At 33.1% G+C, this 14,121-nt stretch overlaps 1 protein-coding gene across 1 annotated transcript; it reads left to right on the top strand.

Moving 5' to 3' along the window:
* The first annotated feature begins 8,083 nt into the window (after positions 1-8,083).
* On the top strand, positions 8,084-13,330 carry LOC118665435 (beta-casein-like). Its single transcript, XM_036327084.1, has 7 exons — positions 8,084-8,134; positions 8,812-8,838; positions 9,120-9,146; positions 10,394-10,417; positions 10,774-10,815; positions 12,131-12,658; positions 13,325-13,330. The coding sequence occupies exons 1-7, from the start codon at positions 8,084-8,086 to the stop codon at positions 13,328-13,330; spliced, it is 705 nt and encodes a 234-aa protein (XP_036182977.1).
* Positions 13,331-14,121: the final 791 nt, after the last annotated feature.

The following is a 14,121-nucleotide window of genomic DNA, read 5'->3' as shown; positions in this document are numbered from 1 at the left end:
TAGGACTTCTTTTCAGCTAGTCTTCAGTTGGTTATTCAGGATGATTGTTCTATAAGCTAGTTGTAATTTCAGTTTGGAGCTGGGAAGAGGTGAGTGTAGCTTGTACCTAACTCCACCATCATTTTGGATCATAGAGAAATAACTTTGAAATATAATCTTTTGTGTATAGTGTTTATTCCAATTTTTTAAACTGATAGACTAAGATGCCATAATCTTTCCTTTAACCAATTCCTTTTCCCAGTTTGGCTAATACTGATTCAACTTTATATGAGAGTTTCTATGAGGTCAACCAATTCTAATCTATTTCATCATATTTCCTATTCTATATTTTTGAACAATTCTAACATTTCTCTGATTTTTCCCTGGTTCATTAGCCACCGTTCCTATTCTCAACCTTCTCCAGGATCCTCATATTTTCAATAAGCCCATAGAAGCCTGAAGATAACCCCTAATTTAACTCCACAGCAATAGGTAAGCAAAAACAAAAACAAAACAAGCCATAAATGATCTAAGACCCTCTATTAGTGGTTTCCCCAATGACTTTCATTCAGCAAATATTTATTGAATGATGTATTTATTGAGTGTCTGGCTCTCAAGCACTTCTCTGCATGCTGAGGACATAGCAGAGAACAAAAGAGACAAAACCTCCGCTCTCCTGGAGCTTACATTATAATTGGGAATAGAAAACCAGAAATTAAAAAATGCTACATATATCTCAGGTGGTGATATGTGCTCTAAAAAAGTAACAGGCAAGGGCACAGATGACATTTTAAATATGAGAGTCCAGAATATCTTCTCTGTTAGAATGACATTTAAGAACATATAAATTGAGTATGGGGATGAGCATGGAAGATCAAAATCCCAAGCAGGAGAAATAGCAAGAGCAATTTAATTACAAATAAAAATATATATGGAATCCAATAAATAAATAAGCAAACAAAATAGAAATGGACTCATAGATACAGAGAAAAGACTGTCAGGTGTCTTGTTGAGGGTGTTGGGGGGCTAGGTGAAAAAGATGAAGGGATTAAGCAAAAAAGCCACACACACATAAACACAGATAGCAGTATTGTGATTACCAGAAAAATTACCAGGGTGGGGTAGGTAGAAGGTAAATGGGGGATAAATTGTGTCAGAAGGAGACTTGATGTTGAGGTGGACACACAATACAATATACAAGATGATGTATAGAGTTGTGTATTTGAAACCTACATAATGTTATAACCAATATATTTAATAAAAATTTTAAATAAACATTTAATACAAAAGAAAACTTGACATGCTAATGGGAACGATATAGGTTTCTTATTCTTTGATTCTTGACTAACTTTATTGATAAATTTTAATAGCTGTGTTTTAAATATAAGATGTTTTTATTATATTTGAACAATCTCATTGGAATAATTGAAATACTCTATATACATAATGCAGAAATATCTATTTTTATCTAATAATTTGTCAGAGGTAACAATTATATGTTATACTGTACAAAAACCTGGATCATTATGCAAATTCACAATATTTTTTCATTTTACTTTCTTCCCCCCCTGAAATGTTTTGGCAGTTATTAAACAGTATCTCAAATATTACTCAGGAAACAGAGGATTTTAGTACCAGCCTTATCTCTAAACAGTTGTAGTGTCCTGAGCAAATAATGCAAATTCTCACATCTTCAGTTTCCCCATCTCTAAAAAAATTTTCAAAACACCATATGGATAATATTTAGTGTATCTTACAGTTCTCATTTTTTTTAAATCATTTTTGGTCCCTGTAATATACTCTTTATCCTGGTTTCCTATCTGCTTTCTTTCTTGAGATTGTTATTTACTGGTATATGGCTTCACCTTTACGCTTCACCCAAACCTCATGCCTGAGCATTTCAGATCTGTCACCCAGTATGGAAAGAGCTTTGGATTAGCACATTCTGTTTATGACAAGTAGTCTTAGAGCATCTTGCTTTGATTATTTCTTGCTTCTCAATGAGGGTTGTCATATAAAATTTCAATGGATAAAATTCTTATTTTACCTTACAAAATGGCAACTCAAGTTATGTATTGGGAAATCTTGGGTTGCCTACATGGCACTTTGCTACCTACTTGTCATTATGTTCTGAAGCTTACCTAGACAGTGACACTGATGTTAAACTTCTGGATTTTCAATTTTTTCTTAGACAAGCATTTTTCTCTGGAGTATTGTTAGTGATTTTCTTGATCCAGGTTTTACATACATTCTGGCCCAACAGACTCAATAAGTACTGATTAATGTAATTCAAAATTGGTGAAAAGGTGTCATGAAGAAATGCTGCATATATTGTACAATATGTAAATCATTTTGCTGAGAAAATGAAAAGGAAATGTTGAATAGGTAGGGAATGAATGCTTTTGTATTTCTTTTCTTAGAAATCATGCAAATTTTTGCCAGTGACAATGGCAACTGAGAGCAGACATGGCTCTTTCCAATAGGACTTATGACAAGGATTGTTTCATCATTTCTTTTCATGCCTTCTGCTTTGCTCAGTATGAACATGGTCCAAGAATAAATATTAGCTGAATAGTTGAAACAGACAATAGACATTGACTTAGGTTTTCTAAGCAATATAGTGACAATTAGCAGTGTTCCCCTCCCTCAAATATCAAGCATGATATAAACGCTAGTTATATTACAAAGGAAAATTATTAAGTATGCAAATACTTTATTTACTTGCTTTAAAAGGGCGTATACCTGTGCTTAAGTCCTGAATGTATTACCTTCTAAACACAGTGAACAGAAAAAGAGAACAGTGTAAAATTGAGCAGTGTAAAACACAATCAACCAATTATGTTTATGAACTTAATTGAACAAAAACTTGAAGACTGCTTTTGTAAATAGGCACATATTAAGTACTTTTGAAGCCTGCTTCAGACATTATTGCGGACTTTGGGAAAGACCCTTTTCCTCCCTGGTCTCCAGATTCTTTATTCTTTTTTTAAAAAATTCTTTATGTTTAAAGTATTACATATTTCTCCTTTTTCTAATCTTCTGTCCTTCCATAAACATTAGCTGATGAACATTCACTCACTGCAAAAGATATGAGCTCAAACCTGAGAAGTCTCAATTTAATAAATTTGTAGCATTATCAATTATTTTTTACAAGTAGGTATTATCTAGATGTAACTCTGTCCTAAAACCCATCAGCAAATCGCATCATCTCCAGAATAATTTTTTTTAAAAAATCCTTTATTGTTTAAAGTATTAAATATAGGAATATCTATGTCTCCTTTTCAGAATATAATTCTTGCTTATAAGGAGAACAGCATGCTTTGCTCGTTGTTATCTGACCTCTTTTTCATTCTCTGTTCTCATCTCCAGACTCCCTTCATTGTATTTTATGACCCCGATTCATGATTTGATTTAGTTGTCTTTACTTGTTTCTGATATCCAAGATCCTATTCCTTTATTTCTTTTTAGCCTAAAATTCTCTCTCCTCCTCAAATCAAGCCCTTCATCTGGCTTCAAGATCCTACTCATGACTTCTGTCTCCAAGAAGATCCTCTTTGTTTCTCCTATTCATCAGCTAACATAAATTAGGCATTTCCCTTGTGTGTATTGCACCTTATTATAGCTTTATTAAAATGTTTGTTAAAACCCTAGCTGATTTGGCTCAGTGGATAGAGCATCAGCCTGCGGACTGAAGGGTCCCAGGTTAGATTCCAGTCAAGGGCATATGCCCGGATTGCTGGCTTGATCACCAGTAGGGGGCATGCAAGAGGCAGCCAATCAATGATTCTCTTTAATCATTCATGTTTCTACCTCTCTCTCCCTCTCACTTCCTCTCTGAAATCAATAAAAATAGACAAAATATGTATTTTTAAAATTTTTGTTTTATTTCATAACAAGTCAGCTTCATATTAATTTATCCTAAAGGTTTTGATGTCCTTAGGGACAAGAATTTTGTCTTTTTTATTGTTGTTGCATTCTTGGGGACTAGCAAAATTCTGGCAAACAAAGATATTAAAATGGAATATATTTAACTATTGACCTTCAACAACCTTCATATTAGCCTATCTTCAATACTGCATATTTGAATATCTTTGGATCTAGTCATCGTTCTGAAAGTCTCTTTTTGGCTTTCTTTTTTTTTTGGTCTTTTTTTTGAGTGGAAGGAAAGAAGAGAAAAAGAGAAACAAAGAAACATGAATGTGAGAGAGACACATTGCGTAGTTTCCTGCTGCACGCACACCAAGTAGGCACTGGGATCGAACCCACAACGTAGGTATGAACCTTGACCAGGAATTGAACTTGGGATATTTCAGTGTGTGGGCCAAAGCTCTAACCATTGAGACATACCAGCCGGGGCCAGAAAGTCTGTTCTTTCTGATGCTGAAATTCCCAGCTGGTCAAAAACTGTAATCTGTATTTCTTAACATTGCTCACTTTTATTAGGACTTGCTTTTTCCTTTTTTTTTCTTTTCTATCTTCAAGCCCATATGAGAGTTCTGGTTTATTACTGAACTACTTCCATCTCCTCTTTCCACTTCATGATTAGAAATTTTAGTACAAACACATTCAATTCCCTGTCCTTACCCCAACATTCCCTTGATCTTTTGATATTGTAATGCAACCTTCTTGGCATAAATCAACTTGGGTAAAGAAAACAAGCTGATTTCTACTCTCATTAGGCATTACTGCTGAGGAAATCTTCATTCATTTTTATTTTCACAGTAACCAAAAATGTTCCCTCTTTTAAATATCACAAACTCATTACCACTTGTCTCACTTTCAGTTGAAAACTCAATCATTCACATCCGTTGGGAAAATAAGATCATTTAATTTCAATTTTTCTACCCTATATTTCAAAGTATATATCATGTTTATTCATCTTCTCCTCTTTTTGTTTATACCAGCCTACCCGATTCCTTTTCTTGGCTGTTTCTTTACAGAGGGAGGCTTATTCCTCTTATGTACAAGGTAATGGTTTTAAGAAATGATGTTTTATCCCCAGATTAAGTGTCACTGGAGCGAGTAATTTGACTTACACAACGAAGCTACCATCATGGACTTATCTTGTCATTTTTCCCCCAAAGTGGCATAAAGCACTAACAACTGCTCCGATTAGCATGAAATTGTGGCCTTTGTGAAGCCCTGCGTTCCACTCGTTCTCATATAACGTTTCCCCACAGCTGAGATCTTGACGAACCACCAAGTGCTAGAAACCTATGTCTCATTACTTGGCCTCTGAGCCAGAGGTCACTGTCCTCTAAGGATTGTCTTTAGTTATTAGATAATTGCATTTCCTGGACTGATTTCCTTTATCAGATGTGAATTGCTCCCTTGTTAAAATGCTCCTGGGCATTTCTGGGGACAGATATTAGGCAGAAATTATATTCTAATCATCTCAATTTCTTGGAATTGAAACTCACTATTGATTTTTTTCAAACAATAAAATTAGCATACCATTAAATACAGTATATAAGTAGCCACAAAAGCAGACAGACCATCATTCACTAAGCTCTTTCTTCACTTCTTGTTCTCCACTTTGAAGAAAGGTAAGAATTTAAGATATAAGTTTGATATGTCCTTTTTTTGCTTTATTTTAAGCTTGGTATATATACATATTTGGTATATATACATATACATATGAAGAAAATAATTTTTAAAATATAGTATTTGAAATAAAAGTATTTATGTAGTGCTGACTTTATTTTAAAAACTTATGGGAAAATAGTAAAAGTGCTTATAAAGATTTGGTAAAAATTATAATGATCACATAAGCTTAATGAGTTCAAGAAAATGTAATAATGGCGATTAATATTTTTTTAATACAAGGCTAGTTAACAGGTTATATTAACAGATCAATTTTCAGGCTCTGACTGGGTAGCTCAGTTGGTTAGAGTGTTGTCCTAATATGCCAAAGTTGACGGTTCTATCCTTGGTTAGGGCACATACAAGAATAAAGCAATAAATGCATAAATAAGTGGAAAATCATATCAATGTCTCTATCTTTTTGAGTTCAGTAAATTTAAAACAATTAAACACAACTTAAAAATCTCCTTTCTGAATTAAATAACTCTTCCAATTTTATTAAACATACCACAGTCATTAAAGCAAATATATTTAAATTATTGTAAGGGAATAGGAATAATTGCTGGGAAAACTTTATTTACCAGGTAGGTATAGAATTGGCATGTAGAGTCAAGATATTATAGGAATTGTTTGGGAACATATACTACTAGAAATGCTTTTGAATAATTTTTAGAAGAGTGTATTAATCAAACTTGTTTACAACATGCAGCATACCACTTTATTTAATTTACAATATTTCAAAATAATTTAAAAATAGACATATGAAATACAGAATTTAGTTAAAGAGAGACAACATTTTACTTTTAAGAAATTCTCGAATATATACAAATAGCTTGGAATCAAAAAACAAAAGAGTGATTTGAAGACAGTGTACCGGAGAATATATTAGTCAATAAAGAAATCTGGCTTAAAAAATGGCATATAAAATGCTAATAATAAATTTGGAAAATGTAATGAGATCTTTCATAACCATAATTAGCTCTAACACTTTTTTGAAATCTGCCAATAAATTATTTGTAAACTTATGGAGGTCTTACTTAAACAAAGTCAAATTACTACTGCTATTTGCAAGACCATGAATGAATCTTGAGAATATTATGCTAAGCAAAATAAGTCAGACAGAAAAATCCAAGAATTATGTAATTTCACTCACATAAAACTGGACAAACAGGACAAAGTAAAAAACCTTATAGTTACAGACAACACTATGGTGGTTACCACAAGAAATGGGGAGAGGTAGTTAGGGGTAAAGGGAGTCAAATATATGGTGGTTGAAAGAGATTTGACATTAGCTGGTAAATAAACAATGCAATACACCGATGATATACTATAGAAATGTAACTTGAAACATATAATTTTATTAACCAATGTCACCACAATAAATTAAATTTAAAAGTGATTATATACCAACCTTAAGGAAGGCTAAGAAATATATTTTTGCTTAAAAAGAAAAATATTTCAACATTAAAATATAGAAAAGAATATTTTCTGATGAATTAGAAACCTTTTTTCATGAAATATTTGTAGTTTAGAAATTCAGTTTATAAATCTGTTTATAAATTGAAGATTATTTGTCAAGGTGTATTGATAGGGCAAATAATATTTTTACAAGAAATTATGGAGATGAAACAAAGTCAAGCATTGAATATATTTTGTTAAAAAATGTTAACAAATAGTTTATGTTATGCTACAAGAAGGAGTGGTCTGCAGTAGGGACTGGGCAACAAAATCTGATCCTTTGATAAATCAAGAGATTACAGAAAAAAGAAGAGACATGGTGTATGATATATAAAGCTATATGTCACAAAGGAGAAGAGACATCATTAGGAGTATGAGGATGAAGACTGTGTACTGGGTACACATGAAAAATAAAGAAACCATTCAGTCCAAGAAACATCTGTATAAGTGAAGCAAATAATGAAATGCTTAAACAAAGATCCCAGTCTTGCTAGAAATAAGGACATATGATTAAACAAAATATTCCTAGAAAGGTAAAAACAAAATATGTTCTTCTATGTATACATTTTCTTTAATCAGTATTTTCCCAACAGATATGAGGATTCATTAGGGCTAAGACCTTAATATTTTGTTCCATTATTTTAAATCAAGACACCAGACAGCATCGGGTATTTAAGGATGTGAAATAAATATTACTCATTTTGAATAAATGAAGCAATTAATAAAGTTTTATATAAAATTTAAAGCTTCTTTCTATCTTTTGAAAAAGCACACAACACACTGTATTTAAATGAGATAAAAAAAAGAGTAAGGTAGGGTACAACTGATAGCTGAAAAAAATCTGAATAGTTGGCATTAAATTATAAAATTGATATGTAAGATCAAGTTGCCATTGTAGATTTTGTCTTTGGTGTATAATAAAACTTCTATTAGTATTTTTTCTAAAATGGAAATATTTTACATGGTTTTTAGTTTCTTTTTTAAAAAGTAATTCTACCTAAATAAGAGGTTAGACACCTACACTATCATTTCCTCATTTTCCCTTTCACAGGACTTGAGAGCCATGAAGGTCCTCATCCTTGCCTGCCTCGTGGCCCTTGCTCTTGCCTGGGAGGTAAGAAAAACTCTAAATGATTAACATTAAATGCACATATAAAGCTGAATTTCAACAGATATATTGTTAATCACTTACATTCACCCATTATTTCAATAGAGTCCTGTAGGACCATAAATCTTGGTTAAATGTTTTCTACACCACTGGGAAACCAGTCCCTAAAAAAACAAACAACCAATAAGCATCAGCCAAAAGAAGAAGAAACAAATATAAAAACAATAAAAAAGTAATATTGCACAAATACAATTGCATGTAGTGCAACCTATATAAACATGTCAGTGATGAAACTGATGTACCTTTCACCCTGGGGCATCAGGCCAAATCCTACCTGTGTCTACTCAAAGAAATCCAGGGGGTGAAGTATAAAACAATAGTCATATTCATAAACATATTTGTAACCATAATGAAAGTGTTTGATACAAATTCAAATAACTCCCTTTCTGTTACTCGTGAAAAATTGTTCTTCACTCAGGTAAAATAAAATTATACCATTGAAGTTATCAAGTATAAAAGACATAAAACACGATTGCATTTCAAGGATCTCAGAAGACATACATTTTTTTTATTTCTTAAGTTTGTGAAGGACATATCTCTGCATAAAGAAGGTGAAAAGTAAGTAAGAAAATGAGTTAGGCATGGAAACTAAATGGTGTTTTGTTTTGTTTTTGTTTTTACAGAAAAAAGAACTCAGTGTATCTAGTGAGGTAAGATATTTTATTTATGGAAAAATTTATCAACTATGAATAGTAACATTCTGCCCTGGCTGTTGTGGGTTCGACCCTTGGTTGTGGAGGACAGGAGGCAACTTATACATGTTTCTCTCCCACATCAATGTCTCTCTCTCTCTCTCTCTCTCTCTCTCTCTCTCTCTCTCTCTCTCTTTCTCTCTCTCTCTCTTTCTCTCTCTCTCTCTTGCTCTCAAATTGAAAAAAAATAGTCATATTCTTGGATGATCCAGTGGTTGATTTTGTATTTTTCTTTACAGACGGTAGAAAGCATTTCCAGCAGTGAGGTAAGACAATGTTCACTCTGTGGCTATTTTCCATTCAGGAAGAGTAAATTGCTAGATACTCTTGAAGGAGTGAGGAACAACTCAGGCAGTATAAGGCCTGCAGAATCATTTGGTCTGGCCCTGCCAAGGCATTAGGGGTGAGTTAATGAAATGTTTTACCAAATATAGCAGGATAATTTTTAAGTTGATAATTTTAAATGGCCCCCTAACGATGATATAAATATCCAAATTGTCCTTGGCAGAAAAAAGGTTCCCCACCCCTGCTTATATTGTTTTACTTTAGGACATTTAAGTCATGGCAGCTAGTTCTGACATATAAATTCTAATGTAAATTTCCATGATATACTTAAGAACAAAGTAAAATGCTTGCAGAATTCACTATTCAAGCACTTTCTATGCTAGCTGCTACTTGAATTGTCACTGTGCCTCACCCTCTTCTTTAAGAGAACTCTACAGTCCTTTTTTGTGTCTTGAGCTCTCTCCACCTTGACCTCATGCCCTGCTTTGACTGCTTTTTGAACACCTTCTGTGGATTTACATTGAGTAGGAGCTGTGCTACAAATTGAAAAGCAGATGCCCATAGGAAAGAATTGCAATATAGGGGTGGGCAGACATGCAAATAGACATATTTTGTCATTACAGGAGTCACTTTAGTAAATAAGAAGCAGTGAGACTAGTTTTAGTCTTAAGTCTGTCTGGAAGGGTCAGGCAGATATGTACACTTGCACCACTGTTGGGGTCTGTCACCTGATAAATGGTACCTGGATTACTTTATCTCTTCCTAAAGGTTATCAGATCCTTAGGAAAAGTTTTTTAGTTCTTGCAGTTCATTTGAAGACTGAACATAACAAACGAACTAAGAATAATGAACAGAATGCATTAAAACTTATAATTTCTTATTAATGAATTTTATTCTTTTAGAATCAGATGGTGCCTTTTGTTGATTTTGTATTTTTCACTTGTCATAGGGAGGGAACATAGAAGGAAAACTAGCGTCTATAAAATGCCTCCGGTTGTACTATGTTTGCTAATTTCCTCTTCTTTCTTGACTGCATTCATCTGTCTCTTTTATAGAATAAGCTTGTGCAAAACAGTGAAACATATAAGTTTCAGTAATTATGCTGTGTTTTCAATATTATCAAGCAAAACGCCCATATTAACCTTGTAATTTCTTCATTTTCTGATTCATACTGGCAAAAAAAATTTCCATTATAACCTAACCTACTTTTATTTTTATTTTTATGAAGGAATCCATTACCCACATCAACAAGGTAAAGCTATTTTTTAATTTCTTAAATGTATTGGAGTGACATTGGTTAATAGGATCATATAGATTTTAAATGTACATTTCTATGATATATGATCAGTATATAGCATTGTGTGCCCATCACCCTAAGTCAAATCATTTTCATTCACCATTTTTGACCCCATTTATCCTTTACCCCAACCCTCTTCTTTCTGACAACCACCATACTATTGTGTCTATGAATTTCAGTTGTATATTCCACATAAGGTGTGTGTGGGCGGAGATAAAACACTTATGTTTAAATATAATATTTTCAAAATGTCCTACATTTAATTTCTACAGATCATACTATTTATTTTCATGTTATTTGTTTTTTAACAGAAACCTGAGCAGTTTGAAAATGAGGAACAGCAACAAAGAAAGGTAATCTGTTCATGATGTGTATATTTCAAAAATTATTATAAAATATAATCCATATAAAAAGATGTGCATTATTCAGTCCAAAGAATTGTAATAAAATGTTGCCAGAATAAGAAATAAAATATAAATATTTTTAAAGCTAAAAGTGAATTTTTAAGCTTATAATCCACTTATAGAAATTCAACTAAATACTTAAGAATAATTATTGATTTGTTCACTTTATTAATGGTGCACCTGTTTTACAGAAATGTACACTATTGGATACATGTTCAGGTTGGGAACTAGTTTCCCTTATTTTCAAGATGGATAGGCTGATGAAAGAAATGGGAAGAAAATATGGCACAAATCCGAATCTGATCATTGATTAGCTGTATAACCATGGCCCCAAGTTTCTCTGCACTTCCATTTCTTCAACTATAAACTGAGAATCTTAATAATCCCCTAGGGTTGATGAGCTGGCACACAGTAAATACTCAAGGATTTACTTTAAAATTGTATATTTTATATTAACATTGATGGATACAGTTCATAAAAGACTTTGCATTACACAGAGGGGAGAATTGAGATACAGAACAACTGAGTACACAATTGTCTGACAATATCATACAGTTATTAAGTAGCAGAGCTTGCTTAACAATTAGGTTTTCTTAGACAACAAAGAATTATTTCATTAAATTACACATGTGGTAACATAGTTATCTATATTATTTCAACTTCTTGTTTTATCAATGGCTACCATTTGTTTGGAACATACACCAAATATTTCTGTAACTAAAAATAAATTTACAAAAGATGGCTCTTTAAGGACTCACAGTAATGACCATTAGCCAATGAAAGCAGTGCTAGAAGTTAGCTGGTTTTGAGGCACTCCTTCAATTAAAACACAAATTAAGATTTACTTTTCATTAAAATACAGAGAAGTAAACTTTGGAAACATTCCTCTAAGTTTTCAAAAAAATTAACTTTCATTACATAAAACAATTTGGCTTAATATTATCCCACCATGTTGAAAAGTTCATGCCCTCTGAGCACCAAACTGTACAGCAAGTCACAGTATTGAAAGCAACTCAGAAAGGAGAAACAAGCTTGAAATCCCTAAACACTGATTTCGGCTTGATCTGGGTCTCCCTAAAAAGGAGTGGGTTAGTAAGAAACCCTTCAATGAGTATTTAAATGATTTTCACATGATTTACCTGCATAGGTAAAAGATTTTCCATCTCTTTCACTCAGGATTCCTCAATAGAGAGGAGGTTAATTCATCATGAATGACAATTATAGCGGAATCTTGGACACCAAGATTCTTTTTCTTTTTTTCCAGGATGAACGCCAGGACAAAATCCACCCCTTTGTCCAGCCACAGCCTCTTTTCTATCCTTATGCTGAGCCCATGCCTTACCCTGTCCTTCCACAAAACATCCTGCCTCTTGCCCAGCCTGCTATGGTGCTGCCTCTCCTTCAGCCTGAAGTGATGGAAGTCCCCAATACTAAGGAGACCATCATTCCTAAGCGCAATGTGATGCAATTGCCTAAATCTCCAGTAGTGCCATTTCTTCAGCGCCAGATCCCAAACCTCACTGATCTCAAAGCACAGCTTCCTCTGCCTCTGCTCCAGCCCTGGATGCCCCAGATCCCCCAACCTCTTCTTCAGACTCCCATGCTTCCCACTCAGCCCCTGGTCTCCCTTCCTCAGTCCAAAGTCCTGCCTCTTTCCCAGCAAGTGTTGACCTACCCCCAGAGAGCAATGCCTGCTCAGGCCCTTGTGCTGAACCCAGAGCTTCTGGTTGACCCTACCCAGGCATTCTACCCTGTGACGCAACCTATTGCCCCAGTTTACAACTTACAACAAGTAAGTCCTACTTTATTAACTCTGTTGCTTCATTCATGATGCGTATATATAATAGTAGAAGAAGTGAGATATCCAGACTAAAAGAATAAATGAATATTTAATGGACATCCTAATGCACATAGTTGACATCAGGTATTCTCAACTCTAGTTACACAAAAAAGATAATTTAGAAATCTTGTTTCCACCCAAGTACCAATGTCTAGGAATACTTGCAGACGTTTAGAAAGAATTGTTCTGATTATCTATGTAGAAGATATTAAATATTTAGAAGAAATTATTTCAGAGAATCTGATTTAATTGATGTGTAGAGAATATAGCTAAAGAAGATTGAAATGTACTAAAGACAGTTGAATTTGGGAATTTGAGTGTAGAATAGAGAAGTTCTATTATTTTCTACAGTTTTGAAGTTTTCCTTGTGCACATCTATTCTCTGCATGCTTTAATGCACATCTTGTTCTATATGTACATGAAAGGACAAATGAGTGAAATGTCTATTCATTATTCACCAAATTTTTATTTATTTTTTTAATTACAATTTTTATCACCATTTATCCTGCCCTCTTACCCTCTTATACCTCCACCCACTCCCACATTGATTGAATTTTTAGAAGAATTGTTCTATCCAAGAAGTTAATTGTATATTTATTTATTTTTCTCTTTTTTAAGGTTTAAGAGGATTTCAGAGTTAATGTTTGCCCCTCATAGTTGGTAAGTTCTTACTGTTGGTGATTAGACTGATTGTCTTTATAGTTAACACATTTTTACATTACATTGTCCCGAATAAGCCCAAGATAGTGACAAACTCCATCAACATACAAAATTAATTATTTATAATCAATGTGTCATGTACATTCAAACCAGTTGAGTATTATGTACTCACCTGAAATTATGCATCTTATATTTCATTAAATATAATTGCATTATTGACAGATATGTTTTTTAAGTGCCTATGTTCTTATGCTTGATTACCATAATTTTCAGAGTAACACTGAAAACAATTTCTTCTACTTTTATGTAAATATGTATGACTTTTAAAACAATCTACATGCATTCTCATTTCTACCTTAGACTTATTAAATTTTAATGGTTTTTATCACATTTAAAATTTACATAGTCTTTTAATTCATGGGTCAAATAAAATTATTGAGTCCCAGTGTGAGGATTAAAAAGGGGAGAGACTCTAACTTTGAGATTCTTGAGATACAAATTTTTACTTATTATGGTAAACTAGATATTTCTACAAAACAATTCCAAGTCAGATACTCTTTGGTCTTAGAAGACTTTCATATGCAGGATAGGGCTCAACATGGTGCATTGGTAATAAAGTTCCTCTAATGAGTTAGTCACCCCAAAATTCTAAATGGAGAGACATGTAAAGTTATATAATAAAACATAACTAATTCTATATTTGTTCTCTATTTCATAGAATTGACTGTGACTGGAAATGTGGCATCTTTTCAATC

The sequence above is a fragment of the Myotis myotis genome, unplaced genomic scaffold (assembly GCF_014108235.1).
Source record: "Myotis myotis isolate mMyoMyo1 unplaced genomic scaffold, mMyoMyo1.p scaffold_m19_p_1, whole genome shotgun sequence".
Taxonomy (NCBI): domain Eukaryota; kingdom Metazoa; phylum Chordata; class Mammalia; order Chiroptera; family Vespertilionidae; genus Myotis; species Myotis myotis.
This window is presented reverse-complemented; position numbering and strand designations above follow the sequence as displayed.